At 49.4% G+C, this 27,440-nt stretch overlaps 4 protein-coding genes across 7 annotated transcripts in view; 2 read left to right on the top strand and 2 right to left on the bottom strand.

The window, feature by feature from the left end:
• The first annotated feature begins 900 nt into the window (after window positions 1-900).
• On the top strand, window positions 901-3,316 carry Gadd45gip1 (GADD45G interacting protein 1). The gene is made up of 2 exons (XM_028861789.2): window positions 901-1,275; window positions 2,951-3,316. Exons 1-2 carry the CDS (start codon window positions 926-928, stop codon window positions 3,267-3,269), a joined length of 669 nt encoding a protein of 222 aa, XP_028717622.1. The 5' UTR covers window positions 901-925; the 3' UTR covers window positions 3,270-3,316.
• A 409-nt stretch (window positions 3,317-3,725) lies between these two features.
• Rad23a (RAD23 homolog A, nucleotide excision repair protein) lies at window positions 3,726-9,380 on the bottom strand. 4 transcript variants are annotated; one of them, XM_037206045.1, is made up of 9 exons: window positions 9,181-9,375; window positions 7,616-7,777; window positions 7,298-7,479; window positions 7,120-7,175; window positions 6,854-6,981; window positions 6,555-6,633; window positions 6,331-6,461; window positions 4,588-4,752; window positions 3,726-4,111 (listed from the first exon to the last, which is right to left on the bottom strand). In XM_037206045.1, exons 1-9 carry the CDS (start codon window positions 9,295-9,297, stop codon window positions 3,992-3,994), a joined length of 1,140 nt encoding a protein of 379 aa, XP_037061940.1. In that variant the 5' UTR covers window positions 9,298-9,375; the 3' UTR covers window positions 3,726-3,991. The 4 variants fall into 4 exon arrangements, with proteins under 4 accessions (XP_037061940.1, XP_028717619.1, XP_028717618.1 ...); XM_028861786.2 differs by having other exon boundaries at window positions 3,726-4,506; XM_028861785.2 differs by having other exon boundaries at window positions 3,726-4,506; window positions 6,331-6,464; window positions 9,181-9,373.
• Window positions 9,381-10,903: 1,523 nt separating this feature from the next.
• Window positions 10,904-16,237, bottom strand: Calr (calreticulin). Its single transcript, XM_028861784.1, has 9 exons — window positions 16,023-16,237; window positions 15,564-15,665; window positions 15,164-15,367; window positions 14,024-14,118; window positions 13,725-13,934; window positions 13,529-13,642; window positions 13,219-13,362; window positions 11,731-11,823; window positions 10,904-11,642 (listed from the first exon to the last, which is right to left on the bottom strand). Exons 1-9 carry the CDS (start codon window positions 16,111-16,113, stop codon window positions 11,445-11,447), a joined length of 1,251 nt encoding a protein of 416 aa, XP_028717617.1. The 5' UTR covers window positions 16,114-16,237; the 3' UTR covers window positions 10,904-11,444.
• A 9,899-nt stretch (window positions 16,238-26,136) lies between these two features.
• Farsa (phenylalanyl-tRNA synthetase subunit alpha) overlaps window positions 26,137-27,440 on the top strand; it is a 12,754-nt gene continuing 11,450 nt past the window's right edge. Inside the window, exon 1 of the mRNA XM_028861781.2 lies at window positions 26,137-26,334. Within this exon, the coding sequence (XP_028717614.1) occupies window positions 26,188-26,334 (147 nt within the window). The 5' untranslated portion in view covers window positions 26,137-26,187. The remainder of the gene's footprint in view (window positions 26,335-27,440) is intronic.

The following is a 27,440-nucleotide window of genomic DNA, read 5'->3' on the forward strand; positions in this document are numbered from 1 at the left end:
ATGTGAATTTAAATATTACTAGCACGCCAGTTTTAAGTTTTATTTTAAACGGGCTCCTTCCCGGTCATTCCAGCACTGGCCAGGCTGCCTGCCCTATGAGGGCTGCCACAACCTCGGTGCCATCCTGAGTCCTGCAAGAAGTTCCAGGCTGACCCGACTACAGAGTGGTGCCATATTCCAGAAATCCCCAAATGAGGACCCGTGAGGAGACTCGTGCATGTGCACCAGGTGGGACGAGGGCAGTTCTACCTCCATAACCTGCATGGTGGAAGGAAAGGATGACTTCCCCAAGTCGTTCTGTGACCTCCACTTAATCACCCACACGCCCCTCCTCCAATTCATGTATGTATGTATGTATGTATGTATGTATGTATGTATCTATCTATCTATCTATCTATCTATCTATCTATCTCCTCTCTCTCTCCTCTATCTATCATCTATCTACCATCTATCTACCATCTATCTACCATCTATCTATCTATCTATCTACCTACCTACCTACCTACCTACCTACCTACCTACCTACCTATCTATCTATCTATCTATCTATCTATCTATCTATCTATCTATCTATCTATCTATCTATCTATCTATCTATCTATCTATCTTTCGAGACAAGGTTTCTCTGTTAACAGCCCTGGCTGTCCTGGAACTCACTCTGTAGCCCAGGCTGGCGTTGAACTCACCGAGATCTGCCTGCCTCTGCCTCTGCCTCCCGAGATTACAGACTACAGACGGCGCCACCACGCCTGGCCATATATTATTTTAACAAACTACTGCTCCCTGCATTAAATGTTCACCCACTGCATCGACTGCAGTCGAGCTCCTGGGCTCCCGGACCCGAGCTCCCCAGCCCCCACCCCGAGGTTGCCGCCGCGCAGGCAGCGCCCTAGCCAGCCCGCCGCCGCGAGGACCCACAGCCAAGATGGCGGCAGCCGCGACGCCGGCGCGCAGCCTCCTGCGGCTCCCGGCAGCTCTGGGTCCCAGGTCCTGCAACTACCATGCGCCGCCGCCCCCGCGCCGCCGCCCCGGACCCCAGTGGCCAGACCCGGAGAACCTGCTGAGCCCGCGATGGCAGCTAGGGCCGCGCTATGCGGCCAAGCAGTTCGCGCGGCACGGCGCCGCCTCGGGGGTGGCCCCCGCCTCCCTGTGGCCGTCCCCGGAGCAGCTGCGCGAGTTGGAGGCGGAGGAGCGGGAATGGTACCCGAGCCTAGCGACCATGCAAGAGTCGCTGCGCGCGAAGCAGCAGGCCGAGGAGGCAAGGCGTCGTGCCAGGTGCGTGTGTGGGGGCAGGGGACCCACGGCCCCGAAACCACGGATCCTCCGTAAGAGGCGTGCGGAGTCCTGGTGGCGTAGGGTAACGTACAGGTTCACTTGGCTGAAAAACAAACTTCTAGGTAAATTCTTGTAGTCACTCAACTGCAGTTTTTGTGTTCTTTACTTTTCCTCTTCCGTTACCACTGAGCTGTATTAACAAGGTCTCACTATTAACCATAACTCATGTTGCCCAGGCTGGCCTTGAATCTAGAATCCATCTGTCTTTACTTTCCAAATATCTGAGATTACAGGCCTGTACCAGGCCCAGTCTCAACTGTTTTATCTTTACTGAATATTCTGTGCAGGAATTTCAAGATTATAAAGGACCCTTGGGAAGACAAAACATGGTTCTTGTGCATACTGGGCCAGGCGGTGGTGGCACACGCCTTTAATCCCAGCATTCAGGAGGCAGAGGAAGGCAGATTTCAGTGAGTTCGAGGCCAGCCTGGTCTGCAGAGGCAGTTTCTGGATACAGAGAGACCCTGTCTCAAACAAAAAAAAAAAAAAAAAAAAAGTGTGTGTGGGGGGGAGCGCATGCAGGAGGACACATCAGTTTGCCCCTCCTTATGATGTTTAAGCAAAGCCTCATATAACCCGTTATATTTACTGGAAAAATCTCAAGGAGAGTTCCCAGTAGAGGGGACAGGTGGTGCAGTTACTAAGGTTGAGCCAAGCCTGGTGGCACATGCCTGTAACTTTGGAGAAGACATGGTTCAGAGGCAAAGGGGAATTCTGAGTTTGAGGACAGCCCTCACAGCTATTCAGTGAGACCTTTTTATCATAAGTAAACTAGTCATGATGGGAGCACACCTTTAATCCTAGCCATCTGGAGCCAGAGGCAGGTGGATCGCTGAGTAAGACTCTGTCTTTAAAAACATGTCAGGCAATTGGTGATGGTGCACCCAGCACCCTGGTGGCAGTTCTTTGTGAGTGAGATCAAGGCCAGCCTTTACACTACAAAGTTCCAGGGCAGCCAGGACTACAGAGAAAACCTGTCTTAACAAAACCACACACGCACAAAAGGAAGGTTGATTTTAAACTATCTACGGTGTGCCCTGAAGCACTAGGCCACTGTGGCTGGTGAGGGTGCTGGGTTCTGAAGTCCAGGCAGACACCTGTGAAGGAGGAACCTGTGAACGATCAGATTGGAAAGGAAGAAAGTGAAGGCAAGCCACACAGACGTTTGGACGATGCCCTGACGGTGCAGGGCAGGTGAAATGTGCTCCTGGTATTTAACCTTGTCCTCTCAACAATTCTGAAAGGATAAGATCACCCTTTTCACAGATTAAACTGAGGCCTGGAGAAGCCACATCGGCTGTTCAGAGTCATGCTGGCAGTGAAGGATGGAGCTGGTCCCCCATCTGTCCCACCCAGCTGGATGGGCCTGTCCTGCCATAAGGCTTGATTCCTTCAGTTTTCCTGTTTCAAGACTGAGTAAGATATGAGTGGACCTACTAATTCTCAGGACCAGAAGGAAACATCCAGTTGTTTCTGTGCCTGAATGTGGACCTGGCAGATAACAGCGTGTGCAGTCAAGGAGGGCAGCCATGACCCAGGCATGAGCATGGTTTAGTAGACAGCTGGGTGAACAGGGTTGCCTGGTCTGCCCCTCACTGTCTGCTTTCCTCTGCAGGGAGCAGCACATTGCAGAGTGCATGGCCAAGATGCCACAGATGATTGAGACCTGGCGACAGCAGAAGCGGGAACGCTGGGAGAAAGCTCAGGCTGACAAGGAGCGCAGGGCCCGGCTACAGGCTGAGGCCCAGGAGCGCCTGGGTTACCACGTGGACCCAAGGAGTGCCCGCTTCCAGGAACTGGTACAGGACCTGGACAAGCAGCAGCGCAAGCGCCTCAAGGAGGAGAGACAGCGGCAGAAGAAGGAGGCGCAGGCTGCTGCTATGGCTTCGGCTGAAGCCCAGGACCCGGCAGTGTCTGGGGAACCCAGCTCCTGAAAGCCCCTCTCCTAATAAAGCCTGCTGCTGACAGCCCCTATTCTACACGTTCTCCCTCAGGTCGTGACTTTCCTGGGTCCCCTGGCTCGTTCCCCAACACCTGGGCTGTGTTCGCACCTGGACACTAGACCATGCCATGAACTGGGGCTTCAGGGACAGAGAAGAGGGACTGGATGAACAAATAATGAAGGAGCAGATGGCAGTGGAGAAGGCTTCTGTTTACCAACATTAATCTCCAGTAATTAGCCAGTTACCAGGGGAGCACAGCCAAAGTCTGCACGATAGAGGGAGCAGCAGCCCTTCTAGGGCTGGGTCGGGGCAGGGCGGAGATGCTGGGGCCCTCAGGTGAGGCTCAGAGGCCGCGTCCCACTTCTCAGCATGGCCGTATCACCTGTGCCCCAGCTAGCTCACAGATGGGAGGCTGGTGTGAGAAGCTGCAGTAGGCACGCACCATTATTAGGGCTCATTTTTAAAACTTTATTCACTTCAAAACCTTTATCAGAGATGTGGTTCTGTCCTGGGGTAGAGTTGGCCTTGGCCTTCAGAACTGATGTTACCTCCTCTCCAGGCTGGAGGCCAAGGCCAGGCTGGGAGAAGGCCTTGGGCTTCTAATGAACCCACTCCAGATGGAAAGATTTGGGCCACTCCAATGGAGGATAAAGTTTAGGGCTCCAGCTTCCCCTCATCATGGAGGAGGGAGGTGGGTTGTCCTTAGGGATGCTTCAGGGGATGGGGAAGCAGGCAGGCGCCTCTCCATCTGGCTGCAGGGAGCTGGGACAGAGGCCAAAAGGGGCCCATCTGTCGCCTCCTGGTCTTGCCAGCAACTTTGAGCAGGCTGGGCTCTGTTAAGAGGATGGGGACAGCTGTCTGGCCCAGGTCTTGTCGGACTGAGATGGGAATAGGGGCCACTTCAGGAAGGTAGGAATCTGGGCTAGGTGTTTTTTCTTCTGTTTTTTAAATTGTTTTTGATTTTTTTCTTCCTCTTAAATAAACATGAATATATATATATATATGTATGTGTGTGTATATATATATATATTTTATATATATACATACACACACACACTTTTTTCTTTTATAAAACTTTTGTGGAGTGGGGTGGGGGCATTCTAGCCTCCCAGCATCACTCATCATCAAAGTTCTGACTCAGGAGGAAGTTGGCAGCCAAGTTCTCATTTTTTTCACACGCGAAGTAGGCCTGGATCACCAGGCTCTCTGGAAAGCCCAGTGCCTTCAGCTGTGGGAAGATGGGCAGGGGTAAGAAGGAGGGAGGCAGGGGGCTGCCCACCATGAGTGGCCCTTCAGCCAGGCCTCTTACCCTTTCTATAGCTTCCTTCTCCTGCGGTGTCACCTGGATGTAGTTCATCTGCGGGGCCTCCTCGCCTACGGCACCGACCTCTCCCTCTACATCAGAGATGTCCGCCAGCTCTCCAGGGGGCTCATTCAACATCTGGATGAACTGCTCCTGGTGACGGCTGATTTGCTGTGAGAAAAAGGAGAAAGAGGACAGCCCACAGTCACTGACATGTATGCTGGATCCCATTACAGCCCTTGCTTAAACACTAACACTCTGAAGGTACCTGCTCCGGCCAAACAGCCACGTAGCCATGGCTGTGCTGGGGAGAAGGGCATGATGGCGCACGCCTTTAATCCCAGCACTGGGGAGGCGGAGTTTGAGGCCAGCCTGGTCTACAGAGGAGTTTCAAGCTAGCCAGGGCTATGTTTTGTCTCAATTACATGTCTCAATAAGACAAACAAAAAGTAAATAAATGTACCGAAGCTAGACATGGTGGTTCATACCAGTAATCTCAGCACTTGGGAAGAAGCTGAAGCAGGAGGACCACCATGAGTTTGAAGCCGGTCTAACCTATATAGTGAGACTAAAGAAAAAAGTTCAAGTAACTGCAGATACGCTAGTTAAGTCACTGAGGCTTTGTGGGAGGGACCGACTGTCTTGCAGAAGAGGGGAGCTTGCCTCTGGCTAAAATAGGCACCAAGTGGAAGTGCCCTGGGGTGGATCTCCTGGGCAAGGCTCAGAAGAGCTCTGGAGCGCCAACAGCACAGAAAGCCTGGGGAGACCTCTCTTTCTCCTGGGGCAGTGGAAGCCACAGTGGCAGACAGGCAGTTCCTACTTCTCTTTGTGGTTTGCAAGTGAGCCCAGGCCTCAACCTAAGCACCAGCACTCCACTACGGAGGCACTCCTACCCTGTGCAGCCTTTCTCTCCTTTCTGTCTTTTTTGAGATGATCTCACTAATAGAAGGAGCTGGCTTCAAGGTCAGTGATCCTCCTACCTCAGCCTCCTAGTGCTGGGCTTACAGGTTTGCACTACCACACTCAGCCCTGAAACCTATTAAATACACTCGACTTAGAAGAAACCAGAGGTTCTGATGCAGCCCTTGGCTTCTGCAGACATCTGACTATTTCCACATTAAAAATGACCTTTTCAGCAATCTGGCTTCTTGGACAGTTCACAGGGGCACTGTGTAGAATCAGGAGACATGAGAGGAGGATGCCAAGACACTGGGTGGGAGACGTGCTGCCAGTGGGGTAGAAGCAGAGACAGTTCCCAGGAGGCTGCCAGAGGCCCAGGGCAGAAACAAGTGGGTCTGAAAACTCAAGAGGTCCAGGAAGTCCTCTCATAGCTCAGATGAGTGTTCCAAGGCTTCCGGTGGATGACACGGGTTCAAGTCAGCACACAGGGTCAGGGTGAGGGTCAGATCAGGAAAAAGGCCAGGAATGAGAAGCAGGAAGAGGATCTACAGGTACAGCAAGAACTCAGGAGAGCGCTGTGGTCAGAGTCCAGGACCCAGACATATGGCAGCCTGCTCTGGGCTTGACCTCTTCAGCAAGGGGATGTCAGCAGCACCCACACCTCGTGGGAGTCTGATTACACATAACCCTGAGGTCTTCAGGGAGCCAGGGACTAGGCCTGTGCTAGTTCTGCTTTCTTCGAGCAAAGCTAAGTCCCTGGGTGGTCCCCTAAGGAACTGGAAAAGGCATCTGCCTCAGTTCCCCCGCCCTGGGCTGCACCTGCCTCAGTTTCCCCGCCCTGGGCCGCACCTGTAAGAGCTGTGGGTTCTCCTGGCCCAGCTGCTGCAGCAGTGCTGGGAGCAGCGCTGGGTTCTGCTGGATCACTTGCCGCATGTTCTGGAACTGGGGCTGGTCGCGCAGGAACTCCAGGGGGTTCTCCCCTGCTAGTGGCAGGAAGAGGTGTGGTGAGACCCCCGCAGGGGCTCCTGAGTCTAGACTGTAGGTGCCCACACATAATCATCCATCCTACTCACCTGCTTCTGTGGCCGGCTGTTCGGGTACCTGGCTCTCCTGGACAGAACCATGTTCTGGTTCGGGGCTTCCGGGAATTCCCTGTCAAGGATCCTGCTTTTTAATTCTCTCCAACAGACCCACTTCCCCCACCCAAGTGATCAGCCTGACAGGAGACTGGAAGGCCTCATCCCTGCCTTCCATGCTCTCTGTCCGGGCTCTTTTGGAAGCCTTCGGTGGCAACACACGATACCCAAGATCCTATGGGGTAGGATCTACCTCCACTGCCTGTTGAGGCACCACAACCTGGAGACTCCCTCACCGTGAGCAAGTACTCCACAGCTCTGTGGGGGTTGTTGTAGCTGGCCCTCAATGCGGCCACAACCCGCTCCCGCTCGTAGCCCATGGACATGATCTCAGTCAGCATCGTCTCATACTCAGAGCCAGTCACTGTGGAGGGAGCAGCAGGGCCTGGGTCACCAGGAGCACAGGAGGGCAGCTCCCAGACCCTCCCAGACCCAGACAAGGCTGTCAAAGGCTGATAGCTGGGTCTCCCAGTCGCCTCTGCCCTGAGGACCACCCACCCACCTAATGTGGAAGCTGCGTCTTCCTCTCGCCCGCTGCTACCTGAAGAGGGAACAGAGCTGCAAATTCAAGAGAGAGAAATCGGACCCTGGCTTCTGGTGGCTTGCCCTCCCCGCAAGTGATGGGACCACACTGGAAGGAACAGAAGAAGGGCACAGGTAAGGCTACTGTTCTTCCTTACCCAGAAATGGATTCTGGAGATGTTGGGGTGGCTGAATCCTCTGATGGGCTCTTGTCCTCTCTGCTGGTAGGTGGAGGATGGGACATGCCTGAGGCCGGAGCTGGAGGGAAGGGTGCAGAGGCCTCCGGGGCAGCGGCGGGCGAGGCCTCCGGGGGTGCTGGCGTACCTTGGCCAGCCTTGGCCTGTGACAGCAAGAAGGGGGTCAGGCAGCAGCACCCCTATCAAGCCTCAACACCCTGCCCCACCACAGCCCCACCCTGCCCATGGCTAATCTCTCCTGGGCACACAAGGTCTTTGCATCCCAGCTAATCTACCCACCTTGGTCACCATGACAACCACAAAGTTCTTCTCATCTATATGGTATTCCTTGATGGGGACATCATCACTCAAGATCTTGCCAGCATAGATGAGTTTCTGTCCAGCCACAGGGAAAGCATCTCTGCCCTTCTCAGCTTCTATCTTCTCTTTCAGGACCTTCACCTGGAATAAGGAAGACAGGCATTAAAAACAAGACTTTAGTAGTGTGGTGTGTGTGTTCACAAATAGCGCTAACACTCTAAGATACCCTCAGTGAAGTCCAGGCAAGGTTGTGCAGACACTTAATCCCAGCACTTGGGAGAGACAAGTGGATCACTTGTGAGTTCCAGGCTAGCCAGGGATATACAGTGAGACTGTCTCAAATAAAATAAGGACTCCTTTCCTGACCCTTTTACTTTAGGGAAAAAGCTTTGCTCTCATCATGAGATTCCTGTTCAATCTGGCCAGCTGACAGCACTCTATTGCGTGGTGGTGGTGGTGGTTTAGGGATGGACCCAGGGCCTGCACATACTAAGTGTTCCACAAGAGCTCCATCCCCAAACCCTGTTTTACAACGGCTTGTGGAGCAGAACAGAACTCAAGTCCGTCACTGTTCTCCTGGAAAAGAAAAGCAAACTTGTATTTCAGATGCCATGTGGTTGAGAAGGGAAAGCGCAGTAAGGAAATGAAAGGGTCTACCCACCGCTGGCCTCCAACTGTTCTGTACTTATTGAGGACTTCCTTTTTCCCTCGTTTTTTTTGTAACAGGGTCTTATTCTGTAGCTCAGGCTGGCCTGGAACTAAAAACAATCCCCCTGTCTTAGCCTCAGTGTTCAGGGATTATATACATGACCATCATGTCTAGACGTCACTGGGGGTATACAAGTGGCTTCATAGTACAGAAGGTTCAGGGGAGATGGCCCAGGTCAGTACTACCACCTACTTGGGAGGCTAAGGCAATACAGATCACTTGAGCCACATTGGAAAACAAGACCCCACGCTCAAAAAGCAAAAGCAAACATAAGTTCACGCAGCATGTTGAGGCTGCTGTCAGATGAAACAGAAAGAATTTTAACCCTATCTCTGCCAATGCTTGCTGTGACCATGGTAAAGTTCCTTAACTCTGAGGCTGTCAAAGGGGAGCGTCAGGAGTCCCCAAAGGACAACACTATTTCGCAGATTCAGCAAGATGACACTGGTAAAGAATAACCGGCCAACAAACACGGACGACCAAAACTATTAAGATTAAGACCATTTATTGTCATCAACATTGTCGTCACCAGTTGGCACCTCTTAGCCACTGATGCCACCCTGGGCCACCCGAGCAGCTTGCAGGCTGGGGACGCGGAGCCGGCGGCTGACACCAGAGCGGGCCTGGGGACTCGCCCTGGGACCAGCCCGGGAATGGCGCCCGAGTCGCCGGGGCAGGGCAGAGTCGATGGGGGGATCCGAGGAGGTCGGGCAGCTGGGGAAGGGGAGCAGGGTCCGGCCGCACGTCCTCCCCGCCCCTCCCGTTGGATCCGGGCCTCCCTGCCCCCACCCACCCTGGCACCCGGTTGCTCCCGCCCCTGGGCTCCGGCCCGCACCGTCTCCTCAGGCTCCATGCGTATCTTGAAGGTCTGCTGCTGCAACGTTTTAAGTGTGATGGTGACGGCCATGGCGGGGCCGGAGCAATGCGGCAGCCCGGGATCCTCGTACAACATGCAACTCACGCCGCGGCCATCTTAGCGCCCAGCTGCGCCGTGCTTCAAGCACTTCCGGGTCAAGTGGGAAGCGCGCGTATATCGTCAGCTTGTGTGACCCGCTTGTAACCACTCCCTGACCTCTGGAGCATGCGCGGTAGCACTTCCTTACCTTAGACATGCGCAAACAATTCAGCTTTGAACTTTGCTGTGGACAGACATCGCGTCGTCTGGATGACGTCATGCCTGTCAATAGTGATGTCATATGCCCGCAGTATGGCCTCTAAGCCCTCCCCCGACTCCAAGTTTTTATGGTATTGGTTATACATATAGTGACCTAATTCGGATCTGGCCAAAGGAACCCCCGCAGAGCACTGCTAGGTTTGACTCCCTCAAACCTAAAACAAGGGAAGTTACCATAAATCTCAAAGGTAGAAAACAGGGTAACTTATGAGACTCCATTTTCAAGGACTACCTTATTAACTTTTGGGATAAACTCACTTCGAGTTCATGGGTCCCCTACCTCTTCGTAATCTCCAATGACTGACCGTTCACTAAACACCTCAAAAATACATCACATCAATACATCAATTCTTCCCTCCATAGATTTCCCTTGCTTGCACCCACATTTTTCCAGAAGATAAGGACTATTTTAAGAAGCCTTAGGACACCATCACACACTAAAAGGTAATGGAAACGTCAGACATGGAAGGCTGGGGCACTTCATCCAGGGTGATTTTAAGGGGCTAAAGTGAAGCTATGCTTAAGCTCTCGGTAAACAGAATGTGAAAAGCATCAACATCCCCTTATGCCAAACTGAGGACTTAACTACTCACTACTTTACAGCTTGCTTTGCTGAATGTTTCTAGCCACACCAGTGACTAGTCAGTTACCAAAGACCTGCCTCCCTCCGGTCACCTGAGCAGCCTAGACTCCTTCAGAATTGGCAAGGTTCTGGCAAAGGGCTAGATCAATTTCCTTCTAAGAACACAGGCCTTCTGCCTACTTTCCACCTGGAGTTTAAATGACAACCGTGTGAAGCCCAGTCCCCTGAATCCCATTTCTTTCTTCTTGTGGTATGGCTGGAAACCAGGGCATGCTAGGTAAGCCATCTCCAACTGAACATAACCCAGTCCTTGGACCAATCCCTTTTCTATCAGCTCAGTCCTAGAAGCATGGGCCCTTGGGTTAAGCCAGTCACTCTGAATTTTAGTTCCTTGACTATAAAATGAGCTACCAGCATTCACCCCACTGATGTGAGGTTTGAAATTTCACAACTATCCTATGTAGTAGCCTCAGAAAGCAGACCAAGAGATCCACCCCACTGTAACAAGACTGTTAGGATTAAGGCTCATTTCACATATTGGCCCCAGCAGTCACTAAGCTCTAGCCAGCAGTCAGTCACTCACGTCTGTTGCCAGGACAAGGGAATTACTTACTATAGGGAGTTCGGGCATCAAAACCTGACAGCTGCTCTCCCGCTTGAAATTACAGGATATACATATATACACCCATGTCATTTTGTGGGACTCTGCCAACTCTAATAGCTCAAATGTGAGCCACCAGCACCCCGAAAGGCCACTTTTGATTCCCTGACGTACATCCTCCCAGAGAAGGAGACACGGTAGGGAAGACACAAAACTTAATTTAATAGAAATTTTGTTTGTAGTTCTTACACTCTCAGTGTGAGCTGTGCAGAACTGGCTGCCCCACAAGTGGCCCAGTCCTGGGGGCAAGGGAGAAAGGGGATGAGAAGACCCCCATTCTTCCTCAGTGCTGGGGGTGGGGGGACACCACCCTTTCTCCTGCCCTCCTCTGAGATCCAGGAAGGAGAGCAGACTGAAATATCAAGCCTAGGACTTTTCCTCCACACCCTTGTTCCTGGAGTTGGAGGGTAGTAACCACGGGTTGAGAGATAAAGGGACACAAAAGAAAAGATGTTGATTCAAATGAGAAGCCAGGAGGTAAGGGCTGAAGGAGAATTAAGACAAACACCAGTAAAAAAAAAAATGGGTGGGGGGGCACAGAATCAGAATCCACCCCAGATCTGAACCTGCCTGGAAAAAAATGAAAAGTTCCTGAGTCTCATAGAGACATTATTGGGAGCAGCCAGCTCTGCAGCGGGGTGTCCAGGCTCAGTCCAGCCCTGGAGGCAGGTGGCGTGGCCTCTACAGCTCGTCCTTGGCCTGGCCAGGGGCCTCCTCCTCATCTTCCTCCTTCTCATCCTCATCTTCCTCATCTTCATCTCGGTCATCTTCATCCTCTTTGTCCTCAGCCTCTTCCTCCTCTTTACGCTTCTTGTCCTCTTCTTCTTCCTTCAGCCTCTGCTCTTCATCCTGCTTGTCCTTCATCTGCTTTTCAGAAGCCTGTGGAGACGGACCACACCAGTTTAGTACTTGGCTCTCACCTGCCTGTCAGTCCCTCCAGCTGACCCTAGTAAGAACCCCGGCCCACCTTGGTGACACCCCATGTCTCATTGCCAAACTCCTCTGCATAGGCCTCATCGTTGGTGATGAGAAAGTTGTCAAAGATTGTGCCGGACTTGACCTGAGGAAGAATGGAAAAACAGATGGTCAGCAGTGACTTCTGACAGCCCTGGCTCTGAACAGGGCTCTATTTCCACCCTGTGGGGCAGCAGGTGTATGTAGCAGGACATGCCTTTAATCCTAGCACTAAGGAGGCAGAGGCCCGACTACTCATGGAGTTCCAAGCCAGCTGGTTTACATAGTGAAACCTTGTCGTTCCCCCCACCCCCAAAAGGGGTGTGTGTGTGTTGGTGCAGTGGGAAGGCAAGGAAGAAAGAATTCCGGGCCAGGTTGGGCCACAAGGTGAATTCCAAGACAGCTGAGGATATATATGAAGACCAGCCTGCCTCAAAAATCTTTAAAAAAAAAAAAAAAAAAAGGTATGACGGGGCTGGAGGGATGGTTCAGCAATTAAGAGCACTCCTTGTTCTTCCAGAGGTCCTGAGTTCAATTCCCAGCAACTACATGGTGGCTCACAACTACCTATAATGATGCCCTCTTCTGGGCTGCAGGGACACATGCAGATAGAACACTGTATACGTAATAAATAAATCTTAAAAAAAAAAAAAAAAAAGGGTATGACACTGGGGATACCGCAGTTCAAAAGCTATGCTTTCAGGACTGAAACCTCTGTCCTAGTGACCTGTGCTACTGACTTCACTTTTCACACAACTCCTTCCTCTGTAAAAACAGGCACACTGGGGACTGACTCACTTTTTCAGGTACCAACTTAACACATGCCAAGAATAGTCCTGGGCAGAGAAAACATACCAATGACAAAAATTCAGTACCAATGTTTTTTGGGTTTTTTTTTTTTTTTTTAAGTCTTGTTTGTTTTATGTGGCCAGGGTGGTCAGAGTTCTAATTGGGGCGATTGGAGCAGATTTTGCACATGTACTTCAACAAAGTAGTCCTGTAGAAAGATACTCAGTGGGGCCAAATAAAGGCACGTGCTGCCAGAGCTGACTCCTAGGACACACATGATGAAGAGAACCAACTTCTCTTAGTTTTCATGACCTCCGTATGTGCAGTCACATAAATACAAAATATGTAAAAATGTATTAAGAATAAAACCAACTTTCTCACCAGGTGGTGGTGGCACACGCCTTCAATCCCAGCATTTGGGAGGCAGGGGCAGGCAGATCCGAGTTTGAAGTCAGCCTTGGTCTACAGAGTGAGTTCCAGGACAGCCAGGGCTACACAGAGAAACCCTATCAACCCCCACCTCCAAAACCCCTAACTTTCTCTTATGCTGTGAAGAAAAAGGAAATAAAACAGGAAGTGCCTCCTAAAATGTACTGTTCTGGAGTCTGGACCCCTTGAGGTTGGTGCCTGCACCTGTTCTTCCCTCCAGATCTACCAGTATGATCCTCCAACGTGACATTTCCCAGGAATCCTTGTCTTTCCTGTGCCTCACCTGCCAGAGATCCAGGCCTAGTACAGCAAAATTATCATAGGCATAGATGTTGGCATCCGGGGAGTATTCAGGGTTGTCAATTTCTGGGTGTATCCAGGTACCCTTGTAATCTGGGTTGTCAATCTGACGTGGCTTCCACTCGCCCTGCAGAAGAGAACCAGATGAGCAGAGGTGGACATATTCCTTAGTACAAACAACCACCCTGCCTAGACCCCCAAACCCATCTCGTTTTTGTGTCTGCAATGCAATTTTAATGACAGCCACAGGCAAGCATCCCTCCAGTGAGCCACACCCCACCACTCAGGCTTGCCTTGTACTCAGGATTCTGAATTACTGGTGGTTCCCACTCCCCATCCATCTCTTCATCCCAGTCCTCAGGCTTCTTAGCGTCAGGGTCAGGGATGTGCTCAGGCTTGTCCCAGTCCTAGGAGTACACACGGAGATCAGAGTGAACCCAGGCGTCCTCCATTCTATGATGGCGGTGGAGCCACTGTACAAGCACCAACCTCAGGTTTAGAATCGGTGGGGTCATCAATCTTGGCTCGTTCGTCCCAGTCTTCCGGCTTGGCAGCATTAGGATCCTTTATCTTCTTGGGTGGCAGAAAGTCCCAATCATCCTCCAAGGAGCCTGACTCCACCTGGCTGTTGTCAATTTTCACCTCATAGGTGTTGTCTGGCCGCACAATCAGCGTGTACAGGTGTGTGAATTCATCATCCTGAAGAGGGAAGGTGGTGAGCAGCCCTCCCACCAGGCTACTGCCTGGGCCTCCCACGACAGCCATTTAAATGACTACCCCAGACACACCTTACACCGGATATCCTTGTTGATCAGCACATTCTTGCCCTTGTAGTTAAAGATGACATGAACCTTCTTGGTGCCAGGACCGCAGATGTCCGGACCTATGTAAGAAGCATATGCAGGCTGTCTACTAAGGCAGGCTCTATCCCTCTTCATGAAAGACCTAACTTCAACTTTCATGTGTATCTGTACCATGCATGCGTGTGCAGGAAGGAGCCTGCAGAGGTCAGAAGTGGGCACTGGATCCTCTGCCACCCAACAAGATAAAGGATCCTGATGCTACCTACCATCTGCATGCTGGGAGCTGAACCTGTGTTCTCTGCAACCACTGAATCATCTCTCCAGCCCCTACTTTGTTTCTGGCAGAGGAAGGACACTGTTTTATATATATATATATATATATATATATATATATATATAAAACCCAGGCTGGCCTTAAACTATAATCTACGTCAGTCTTCAGTGGTCTAAACGCTGGAATTACATGTATGCACCACTATACCTAGCCAGGAATAAAGACCTGGTTTTTTTTTTTTTGTTGTTGTTGTTTGTTTGTTTTTGAGACAGGTTCTCTTTACATATCTGACTGTCCTGGAACCCACAAAGATGCACCTGCCTCCGCTGTACCCAGTACTAGGATTAAAGGCATGTGCTACCATGTCAGCTCAAAGACCTGATTTTAAACTCAGGACAAATCTGAAAAGATTACCATTCTGGGGCCAGCAAGTGGCTCAGAGGTAAATCAGGTGCTTTCCACCAAGCCTGACAACCCAAATTCAATCCCAGAATCCAGATGACAAAAGATTTCTGACGCTGTCCTCTGACCTTCACACTAGCAAGCTCACACACACACACATACATACATACATACATATGCACGCACTCAAAAGGTTTTCCAGTGACTTAGATTTGGTCATTGGCTTCATTTCTAAAATTAGGGAACATCTAGAAATGATCATACAAATGAACAATATAAACCGACAACTAACACAGTAAACCAATATAGTAAAACCCTTAAGGTTTTAAAATCTCCATCATTCAAGTGCTTTCTATGGTTGTGAAGATCAGCTTTCTGAGTATAAAGAGTTCAGTCTGTGCCCACTATCCAAAGGGCAGAGGTCAGCACTGGCTGGGGCCCCCCCTCACCAAACATGATGTTGTATTCCGAGTCTCCGTGCATGTCCTTCTGGTCCAAACTACCCGGAAACAGCTTCACATAACCGCCCCCACAGTCGATGTTCTGCTCATGCTTCACCGTGAACTGTACCACCAGTGTCTGGCCCTTGTTGCTGAAGGGTTCGAATCTAGCGGACAGCGCGTAAAACCGGGCATCTTGACTTGTCTGCAGCCCTGTGATGGGATGGGAGTGTGCCGTCAGGGGGCCCCGAGTGCCCTAGCCCTCGAAGGGCACAGATGACCTCCCCTTCCTTCCCCCACCTATCCTTGGCTCCCGGGTTCCTGGGAAAAGCCCAAGCTCTGATTGCTGACTGCAGCTTCCTCCAGGAAATCGTCCTGATCTCAACACCCACTCCCTGCCTCCTCTTACCTTTATCCTTCTCCTGGTCCCCGTAGAATTTGCCAGAACTGAGGACAAATTTGCCAAAATCGGACTTGTGTTTGGATTCGACCCAGCGGTTGGTCCAGTCATCTGGTGGGGGGGGGCGGCACAGTCAGATCAGCTGGCCGGCTGACCCCCGCCCCCATACTCAACGTCTGTCAGGAATCTCAAGCAGGTGGGGGCGGGGAGGGGGATTCCCATCCCAACCTCGAACTTGACACCTCGAGCGGCTTCAGGTCCTTGGACGAACCCTAACTCCGGGCGCGGGAAACCGCTGCGCCTCCCACGTCCCCCAGGGACGCACAGCAGGAACCGCCCGCGGCTCCAGTCCCCCGGGGCCGCAGTGTTGGCCCTCTGAACCGTAATTGCATTTACACGCGACGAGGCAGCCCCGGGCTCGGGGCCCGGCCGTCGCTGAGGCGGCCTCGAGGCGGGCCCAGACCTTACCTCCGTCCAAGAACTGCTCTTTGAAATAGACGGCAGGCTCTGCGGCGGCCAGGCCGAGGAGGCCGAGCAGGAGCGGCACCGAAAGGAGCATGGCGGGCCGAGGGGGCGGCGGCGCACGGGCCCTTTAAAACGATCGTCAGGCAGCGGCTCTGCGGTACTGACGGCCGCGGCCGCCGCGGCTGCGATTTATATGCAGTCGCCTCTCACCCCAACCTGACACGCCCGCTGAGCCCGCCCCCCGGCCCTTTTGACTGGCTTAGGCCCGCGGCGGCCCCTTCTCATTGCATCCCGGGCGGCTCAGCAGGTTAGGCTGTGGCTCGGAACGCTGGGATCCCAGATGGCCGATTTCTATTGGTCCCACCACCGGCCAATGAGGGGCGACCACGCGTTGTGGGGGACGCCCCCTGGAGGGGTGGGGGCCGCCGGCCCACTCGGGCGCGGTCACGTGACCGGGCCTCCCCACCCCCACCCCCCACCCCGCCCTGGCTGGTGCGAGTCCCCGGCTTTCCTGCGCGTCGTTTAAAGAACCCGCGCGAGCCAGCCCAGGTGTTAGCCGTGAGGGACGGAGCCCCGGGCTCAGCGTCGCCCGTTTCCCATCCTCTCTGGTCTCCTCGCCACCTTCTGTCTGTCCTGCGCTGAGGGAACGCCCACCCGGTGGAGCGCTTTTCCTGTTCAGTAGCCCGGGTGTCACTGCGTTCTAGTGTCCCAGCTGTCCAGGCCAGCTTTCCTCCCCTCCCTCGGTCCCGCAGCAGCCTGTCTGGCTCCTACTGTGTGACATGATGCAAGTCGCTTTGCCTCTCTGAAATAACAGGCCAAGAGGGGTGACCCTGAGCTATCTGCGGAAATGCTTTTTAACCTTTTAGGGCTATCCACGGTTTAAGGGCAGGAAACACAGAGGTCTCAGAGGTGTGGCCGTAAGCGTCTTTCCTCGGGTGAGAGGTACGGGGTTATCTTTTCTCACTCTGAGCTGGGAAATGAGAGGGGTCACTTCTTTGTGGTCTCCCACAAACGACTTGGCTTTTGCAATTAAACGGCTACGGGCAGAGGGCAAGGGGTGCCGTTTGAGGAGAAAAAAAGGACACAGATGGCTATGGTGATAAGAGGCCTAGGCCGATAAACAGGACCCTTGGATCTTGAGTCCTCTGGCTCAAGTCATGTGGCTGTGGCCAGATCCCTGCCTGCTGTTAGGAGGAAGGACCGCACCTGTGGGGAGTGGGGGATGGGAGGTGTTTCTAAACTGAGGAAATGGGACCGCTGGGGCGGTTTATGACTGGGTCCAGGGAATCCTTACAAAAATGGAATGCTTCCTTCTCAGGGAGAGAAATTCAAAAGTGAAGGACACTTGAGGTCAAAAAGTTGGGGCTCCACCCCATCCCCCAGTCGGTGTACAAAACTAAGTATTGCTGGTGTAGGTCCCTCTAGAGGACACCGAAGTTCAGAGTGATCTTGACAGATCTGTGATCGACTCTCCCTCCTGTCCTGTGCCACTGACTCATAAGCTTGATGCCTCCTGCTTTATGGTTAACACACTTGTTGCTTGGAATGGAACCCAGGGATTCGTGCATTGCCCTCTAGGGGTTGAGATACATCCTTATTCTGGAAGTTTTGACAGTCTCACTGTCTACCCTCAAATGCACATTTTTCCTTTTGAAACAGGGTTTCTCTGTGTAGCCCTGGCTGTCCTAGAACTAGCTCTGTAGACCAGGCTAGTCTCGAACTCATAGAGTTCCACCCACCTCTCCCTCCTTAGTGCTGGGACTAAAAGCCACCTAGCTTTTATGCACATTTGTAATTCCAGCATTTAGGAGGCTGACCAAGGAGAATCTTGAGTTCCAGACCAGCCAGAGCTACAAAGTGAGACTCTGTCTCAAAAACAAAAGGTAGACAGCATCTGAGGAACAACACCTGAGGTCAACCTCTGGCTTCTACATGCATGCACACATAGAAAAAATAAAAATTAAGTAGGGCTGGGGATGTATCTCAATCGGTAGCGTGCTTGCTCACCTATGTGAAGCCCTGGGGTTCCTCCTCAGCACTGCATAAACAAAATATAATGGGTATGCCTGTTGTCCTAGCACTCAAGAGGTTGAAGCAGGGATCAAAAGGGGACCAAAAGTTCAAGGCCATTCTCAGCTACTTACTGAGCTTGAGGTCAGCTTTGGATACAGGAGACTGGGCCTCAACACAGTAAAATAAGGGATAGAAAGGTAGCTGAGAGCACTTGCTGCTTTCCAGAGATTCCCAAGTCCAGTTCTCAGCAACCGTTTCAGATGGTGCACAAACTCAGCTCCAGTGGATCCGGGGCCTCCTCTGGTCTCTGTAGACTTGCACACTCGTACACACCCGGGGGAAAAAAGCATTTCAGGAGACAGAGGCAGGAGTTGGGATTTAGCTCAGTGGTAGAGCACTTGCCTAGCAAGCACAAGGCCCTGGGTTCGGTCCTCAGCTCTGGGGAAAAAAAAAGAGAGAGAGACAGAGAGACAGAGGCAGATAGATCTTATGAGTTTGAGGCCTGCCTAATCTACACAGTGAGTTCCAGGCCAGCCAGGGCTATACAGTGAAACAAACAAAATATTTAAAAAGAAGTAAAATAGGAACCAGGGATATGGTGCAGTAAATAAGAGTGCTAACCAGTGGCCGGGCGGTGGTGGCACAAGCCTTTAATCCCAGCACTCTGGAGGCAGAGGCAGGCCTGATCTACAGAGTGAGATCCAGGACAGGCACCAAAACTACACAGAAAAACCCTGTCTCAAAAAAAAAAAAAAAAAAAAAAAAAAAAAAGAGTACTAAGCTTAAGCTTAAGGCCACATTCAATCCTATAAACCACAAAAGACACTGGATCTGGGGGGCTCGAGAGATGGCTTAGTGGTTAAACTCTTCTAAATGACCCCACCCACATTCCCAGCACCCATATGAAGCCTCACAACCGTCTGTAAATCCAGTTCCAGGGGATCTGAAGCCCTATTCTGTGGTCATGAAGCATGCAACTGGTACAGAGGCACACATACAGGAAAAACACCTACACAAATAAAATGAAATGAAGAGTCTTTAAAAAGTTGAATGTGGTAATGTACATCTAAACCCAGCACTACTACAGCAGGATGGGAGGCAGAGACAGGAGGATTACCCAAAAGCTCTAGACCAGCTAACATGCAACCCAGCAGCAAAAAAGAATGAGAGCCTGCCTCAGGTAAGGTGGAAGGCAAGAACCAAGTCCTTAAAGTTGTCCTCTGACCTCCACACATGTGCTCTAGTACACAGAAACTATACCAACACTTTTTAAAGAAAAACCAGGTATGGTAGCAGACCTTTGATCCCAGCCCTGGGATGGCAGGGGCTCTAGTGGATCTCTGTGGATTCCAATCCAGTCTGGTGGTCCACATAGAGTGATCTAGGTCAGTCAGGGTTACATAGTGAGACCCTGTCACAGAAGAAAAAAACTAACATAAGCCTTATGGGGAAAGAAGTTATTTTGAATTGAGGAGAGAGGTGGCCTAAACTAATGAATCCTGAATACTGAACTTGTCTATAGGGTTGGAATTGGGGAGGACTAAAAATGATGTGTAACAGGCTCAGACAATGTTGATGAATGTTACTTATGAGAGTGTCTTAGAACTGGGGATGTCCTACAGTGGCAGAGTTCTTGCCTAAAAAGCATGAGGTTCTATTCCTACACTAGGAAAAAAGTGTAAGACATGATCCACACCTAAATTATTGTTACCAGCTGGGTGGTGGTGGCATATGCCTTTATTCCCAGCACTTGGGAGAAGTTATGCTTTTGTTTTCATAGGAAACAAAAGGCCATGGATTCCTTCAAGGTTAACAGAGATCAGGTTTGAACTGGGGAGACCCCCTGAATATCTTGACTACAGACATAAAGAAATAAACCAAGGAAAACCTACAAGACGGTGATGTACATGCTGATCCCTCTGCATGGGAACAGTTCTGAAACTGTATAATAAATGTCACCAACAAACAACAGGAAGCAGTCTAGAGAATACAACGCCGACATTCCCAAGAAGTGGGGTGGTTTTTTGGTCATTCAGTGGGTTATGGATGTTGGTCATCATTTAGAGGGGATATAGGAATATAGGATAAAAAGACAACTTTTAACCTCAAATATTTTGCATTGGTATGAATTGTGGCATATAATCTGCCTACATTGATATAAATTTAAAGTTATTTCTGTTATACTGTATGTGTTTCTACTCTTGTTTGGGGTATTGTGCTTATGCAGCTAATTTTAAAATGTATAATTAAGAAATACAGGGGGCTGGAGAGATGGCTCAGAGGTTAAGAGCACTTGCTTGCTCTTCCAAAGGTCCTGAGTTCAATTCCCAGCAACCACATGGTGGCTCACAGCCATCTGTAATGAGATCTGATGCCCTCTTCTGGTTTGCAGGGATATGTGCAGACAGAACACTGTATACATAATAAATAAATAAATCTTAAAAAAAAAAAAAAAGAAAGAAAGAAAGAAAGAAATACAGACCAGGCGGTGGTGGCGCACTCAGGAGGCAGAGCCAGATGGATCTCTGTGAGTTTAAGGCCAGCCTAGTCTATAGAACGAATTCCAGGACAGGCACCAAAACAACATGAGAAACCCTGTCTTGAAAAACAAAAACAAAACAAACCAACAAACAAAATACAGGTTAGTAGTTAGCCATATATAATAATCAAACTTGTAGTTATGTTTTCAAGATCAAATAGATATATTTTAGAGGGGCTGGAGAGATGGCTCAGTGGTTAAGAGCACTGATTGTTTTTGCAGAGGACCCAAGTTCAATTCCCAGCACCCACATGGCAGCTAACAACTGTCTGTAACTCCAGTGCAGGCAAAACACCAATGCACATGAAATACAATAAATTAAAAAAATTAAAAAAAAAGATATATTTTAGATAGATAGGTGATCTTCAAACACTTCAGAGATCTGCAGAATATGGCATTTAAGATGTTTAATAACCTAAGGCTGGTCATGACAGTGAGACATGTCTACTCCTGGAAACATCAATCTACTTCACAAAAGGATGATGAGGATTGAAGAACCTCCACATGGAGTTTGCTTTCAACGTGGCAAAGCTAACTATATGGGTAAGAAACTGTCCTTGCCGGGCAGTGGTGGTGCACACCTTTAATCCCAGCACTCAGGAGGCAGAGCCAAGCAGATCTCTGTGAGTTCGAGGCCAGCCTGGTCTACAGAGCGAGATCCAGGACAAACACCAAAAACTACACGGAGAAACCCTGTCTCACAAAACCAAAAACCAGCCAGGTGGTGGTGGCGCATGCCTTTAATCCCAGCACTTGGGAGGCAGAGGCAGGTGGATCTCTGTGAGTTCGAGGTCAGCCTGGTCTACAGAGTGAGTTCCAGGAAAGGTGCAAAGCTACACAGAGAAACCCTGTCTCGAAAAACCAAAAAAAAAAAAAAAAAAAAAAAGAAAAAAGAAAAAGAAAAAGAAAAGAAACTGTCCTTGCCTCAACTATTGACAGCTACTGTCTAAACCAGACATGCAGGACACAAAGGAAAGTGACTTCTGGACTTTGTCAAGGCAAGGTGGGACAGCCCTTCAAAATTCCTGCTTCACAGAAAAGTCTACCAGATATTCTAGGCCTGTAGGCTGAAAATGGATGCCCCAATGTTGCAGAGAAATCTTGGGTGACTATCCAGGCAGCCAGATGTCTCTGTCATTTCTACAGTTTGGGAAGTGACTTGTACTGCACTTCCTGTTTACTCGGGTAATATTATACCCTTCTGAGGGCTTTGATAGAGTTGAAGATAGATAGTTATAATTTTCCTTAGCAATGATAGAAGGTAAATTAGGTACAAAACTTTGGACTCACCAAGATAGGCTAGATAAGGGAGTATTTTCTCTGAACTTGTCAAATGCAAATGGACTGGATATTGTGAATACAATTCTTACTTGATAATTGTTCTCATTGTATATAGTTTTACTATGCTAAAGTTAAAACCTTTCCTTTTTATTTAGAGAAAAAGGGGGAAATATTGTGGAATAGAATGTTTAACTATGTAAAGATGTGTTAGTTTATGCTGTATTTATTTAACTAGGTAAAGATATGTTGCTGTTTTACCTTGCCTGCCAAAAGCACCTGATTGATCTAATAAAAGCTGAATAGCGCCGGGCGGTGATGGCGCACACATTTAATCCCAGGACTCGGGAGGCAGAGGCAGGTGCATTTCTGTGAGTTTGAGGCCAGCCTGGGCTACAGAGTGAGTTCCAGGACAGGCTCCAAAGCTACACAGAGAAACCCTGTCTCGAAAAACCAAAAAAAAAAAAAAAAGAAGCTGAATAGCTAATATTATATCACCTAGTAATAGCCAGTAGCTAGGCAGAGTAGGGATAGGCAGGGCTGGTGGGCAGAGAGAATCAGTAGGAAGAGGAATATAGGTTTGAGGGACAAGGGAGAAAAAGAGGAAGACACCTGGGGCCAGCTAGCCAGGCAGCCGCCAGACAGACAGACACAGAGGAAGCAGGGAAGTAGGACATACAGAAGGGAAGATAGGTAAAAAGACCTGAGGCAAAATGTAGATGAAGAGAAACAGGTTAAATTAAGTTATAAGAGCTAGTGGGGCAAACATAAGATAAGGCTGAGCATTCATAATTAATGTCTCCATTTCATGATTTGGGGGCTGGTGTTTCAAGAAAGGCTGCTCCAGAGGTGTAGTGTAATAAACTTTTGGTTCACTGTGAAGAAGTGTCTTCTTGCAAAGGCGCCTTCTAATTGTTTTAATAAAGAACTGAATAGCCACTAGCTAGGCGGGAAGAGATTAGGCAGGCCTTCAGGCAGAGAGAAAAGAAGAGCTAAATCTAGGCACAGGGAGATGCCCGAGGAGACAAGAGGAAGCAGGACATACGGGAGGAGAGGGAAAAGCCACGAGCCACATGGCAGCAGGTAGATTAAGAGAAATGGGTTGATTTAAGTTATGAGATAATTAGAAACAAGCCTTAGCTAAGGCCAAGCTTTCATAATTAATAATAAGTCTCTGCATCATGATTTGGGGGCTGGCGGTCCAAGAAAGCCTGCTATACAGAGGCTTACCCTTTTACCTACTTTCTTGTTGTCATCAACTTTAATTTAGTTTCATTTTGTGCTCAGCACAAAGGGCCTCCATCGTGGTTGGATGTAAGTACACAAAAATGGGCATGGTGATTGTCTAAGGCTTTGACAGCTTTGTGGATGCTATATGCTAAGTAATTGTGAATGAAGAGGTTTCTCAGAGCTCTTGTAAAGCAGTCAGTATGTTCTCCATCTCTGAGCACAGGGTCTAATTATATATCCCTGGATTTATAGGATTCAGTACTTTCCTGACCTCTGAGGGCACCAGATCCCCAGGAACTGGAGTTATAGATGGTTGTAAGCCACCATGTGGGTGCTGGGAACTGAACCTGGGCCCTTTAGAAGAGCATTCAGTGATCTTACTCTCTCACCCATATATCCATCCCCCAAAAAGCAATTTTTAAAATCAAGACTTCTAACACAATTATAACCAAAGGTACACTAATTTGCTATCCACTGGAGAATGATAGAAAAAGGTTCAAAGTTGTCAATTGTCTCAGCCAATAGCTCAAACTTATCATTAACTAGCTTTTACATTTAAATTAACCCATTTCTATTGTTCTATATATTTATTGCCACGTGGCTCATGGCTTTACCTGTCCTCTAGCATCTTGTTTCTTGGGTGGCTGGCTCACATCTCTCTGACTTTGCCTTTCTTTATCTGAGTCCTCAATTAGATTGTCCCGCCTAACTTTATCCTGCCTTGCTATAGGCCAACCAGCTTTATTATTAACCAATGAGTGTAATACATATTCATAGTGTAGAAAAGGGACCCATAACCAACTGTAACTGGAGATCCAGGAATCCCATGCCTCTGGCCTCCTTGGGCACCTGCACTCTCATGCACATGCAGACACACATACCTACAATTAATTTGAAATAATAAAAATTTTTAATTTTTAATTTTTTTTGTTTTTGTTTTTTGTTTTTTGTTTTTTGTTTTTTGAGCAGGGTTTCTCTGTGTAGCTTTGCTTTGCGTCTTTCCTGGAACTCGTTTTGTAGACCAGGCTAGCCTCGAACTCACAGAGATTCGCCTGCCCCTGCCTCCCCAGTGCTGGGATTAAAGGTGTGTGCCACCACCGCCCGGCAAAATTTTAAAACTTTTAAAGGCCTCTGTTTAACATGCCAAGACATTGGTGTTTCTACCAAACCAGAAAACTTTGTACACATAATGAAAACACAACATACAGTATAGTCTCAAACTTGAGAAAGTTTTTTATTTCTTTCCTTCTTTTTTTTTTTTTTTTTTTTTTTTTTGGTTTTTCAAGACAGGGTTTCTCTGTGTAGCTTCAGAGCCTGTCCTGGAACTCACTCTGTAGACCAGGCTGGCCTCAAACTCACAGAGATCTGCCTGCCTCTGCCTCTCAAGTGCTGGGATCAAAGGCATACACCACTACTGCCTGGCAAGTATTTTTTTTAATTAATTAATTTTGGTTTTGGTTTTTCAAGACAAGGTCTCTCAGTGTAGCCCTGTCTTTCTTGGAACTCACTCTGTAGACCAGGCTGGCCTCAAACTCACAGAGATCCACCTGCCTCTGCTTTCCAAGTTCTGGGACTAAAGGCGCCACCACTGCCCAGCTTAGGCAGAACTTACTTAGCAGTGTCCATGTTTTGTGTTCAGAACCAAGGCTAGGGCTGGTAAAATGGCATGGTGGGCACAAGTATTGTTGCAAAAGCCTGAGGAACTAAATTATACCTCAGGGTGGAAGGAGTTAATTGAGTCCTAAAAGTTGTCCACTGTCCTCCACATGTGTGGCATGGTATGTAAGTGCCTGCATTCACACATGCACACACACAAATTGAGACCCTGCCAAAAAATCAAAAGCAAGCAAAGAACCAACGCTACAATGGTAGCTTAGCTCAACATGGCCAAGTGTGGCCTGAGACACCTTGGGTCACTGCCTTTGATTTTGAATTAATTTTGGTCACTGAGTATTCAGAAACCTATTATTACTATTGCCAGCTTTTTGGTAACCCCCACATTGAGTCACAGGACCCCATATGAATGAGACCCACAATTTTAAAAAAGCATCCATTAGATATTACTGCCTTGAACTCCTGGGAGCACAGGGAAGTGTGGCAGCTGGAGGACTTATAATTTTTCTGGCTGTGTCCATCAACTCTTTGTTGGTTGTCATTTTTGCCTCAGAGCCTCATTTTTTTTTTCTCCTGTGAAGTAGATTTATATAGTAACTACATTATGAATTTTGGGAAGATCTTTAAAAAACCTGAAGTATTCCATGCAGGCCAGCACACTCTGTAACTGTTTCTAGGTAAATCTCTCTTCCCTAAATGGGTATGGTCTCTACCCAGATTTCCTTTGACATTTTAAAGGGATAGTTAACATCAGCAGAGTTGGGGATTGGGAGGCTAGCCCAGCTGTTAAGTCCTCTTGCAGAGGGCCACGGTTCAATTCCCAGAATCCACACGGTGGTTCACAACCATCCATAACTCCAGTTCCAGGGGATCTGATGACCTCTTCTGACCTCTGAGGGCACCATGAACACACGTAGTGCACAGACACACGTACAGGTGAAACACAATAAAGTGAAGGAATCTAAAAACAACACAAAACATCAACAGAATAGCCATGACTGAAGCCCACCACCCATAGCTTCGGGCAAGAGAGAACCCTAGAAAGCTGGCAGTGATCTGAACCTGCTGGTGGTGGCTACATGGGAATTACAGGGGTCGAGGGGGAATCCATAGAATCACTTTCATTCCGGCCTTATAGTGTTTCTCTGTAATGCTAGCACTTGGGAGATGTAGCAAGGAGATGAGTTCAAGGTTAGCCTCCACTAGATAATACCTGTCTCAAGATAAAAAACAAACATGAAAACCACTTTTGACCTTCAAGTCATCAAATTTACCTCACTAGTTAACTAAAGGCCTCTGGGACGAAACTACATAAAGCATCCTGAATCTCTTAGGCTCATTTGGGGCTTAACTGCCACACTTAAGATGGCGACGGACACCCCCCCAAATTGCACTGTGCCACATTAAACATGGCGACTCGCGCCGTCGCGGTTCCGGTTCCGGTTCCCCAGTCTGTCCGGCGGCCTGCACGCTTCTACCCTACCGGCAGCCGCCATGGCCGACAACCCTGTGTTGGAGCTGTTGCTGCGGCGGCTGGAGGCGGCTGATGGCGGCCTGGACAGCGCGGAGTTGGCTGCTCAGCTGGGCGTGGAGCACCAGGTGGTGGTGGGCGCGGTGAAGAGCCTGCAGGCTCTGGGTGAGGTGAGCTCGGCGGTGCCGCTGGCCCGCGTCGCTTTTACCCCTGTGGCCCGTTCTGGCTGCTTAGGGGAAGTGGCATGTAAGCGCACTGTGGGGTGAGCAGGTGGGAAGTCTGAACGACTCATGTTCCTCAGGCGACCAATGCCCATTAAGGCGAAAGCATGGCGCGCGTAGGGGTGTGACGAGAGGAGATCGCTGCCCCGAAAGGGGGTGCAATCTAATGGGGAGGCGCAAATGACCTGAACGATGTGAGAGTTGTGCTTCCTTTGACATTTTAAAGGGATAGTTAACATCAGCAGTTGGGGATTGGGAGGATAGCTCAGCTGTTAAGTCCTCTTGCAGAGGGCCACGGTTCAGTTCCCAGAATCCACACGGTGGTTCACAACCATCCATAACTCCAGTTCCAGCTGTGACAGTTGACCTCGTGCTAGGGGAGAGAGAGCCGGGATCTGGTGGAGTTGATAACTGGGTCAGGTCCGGTGGAGGAAAACGCTGGCACTCAAGACATCAATGGCAGGCATTGGTATCGGGATTACAGGCCGGAGTGACCGTCAGGGCAGAATTGCATGGACTTTAGGTTTCCTCATTCCCATTCATCTCCATATGAGGGCCTCCTTGCACACTAGGCAAGAGCCATACCACTGAAATATAGCTGCAGTCTGATGGAAATTGCTCTGTGGACCAGGCTGGCCTCCTACTTACAGAGATCTACTTGCTTCCAGAGGGCTGAGATTAAAGGCTATGCCTTTAACATTTAGCTCTCCCCCTTTAAAAAAACAAAACAAAATTATTTGTGTTTATATGTGTTCCTTCTAGAGGAGGAGGAGGCCAGAAGAGGATGTTGGATTCCCGTGGCAATTAAGTTATTAGGTGCTGGGAATTGAACCTGGTTCCTCTGCAAGAGCTATTGCTCTTAACCACTGAAGCACCTCTCCAGCCTACTTTTTACTTTCTCTATTATTTATTTTTTGTGGGTTTTTATTTTTGTTTGTTTTTCAGAAAGGGTCTCTTTACATAGCCCTGGCTATCCTTAACCCGCTATGTAGATCAAGCTAGCCTTAAACTCACAAAGTTCTACCTGCCTCTGCCTCTCAGTGCTGGGATAGTTT

Source organism: Peromyscus leucopus, chromosome 5, assembly GCF_004664715.2.
Source record: "Peromyscus leucopus breed LL Stock chromosome 5, UCI_PerLeu_2.1, whole genome shotgun sequence".
Lineage (NCBI taxonomy): Eukaryota > Metazoa > Chordata > Mammalia > Rodentia > Cricetidae > Peromyscus > Peromyscus leucopus.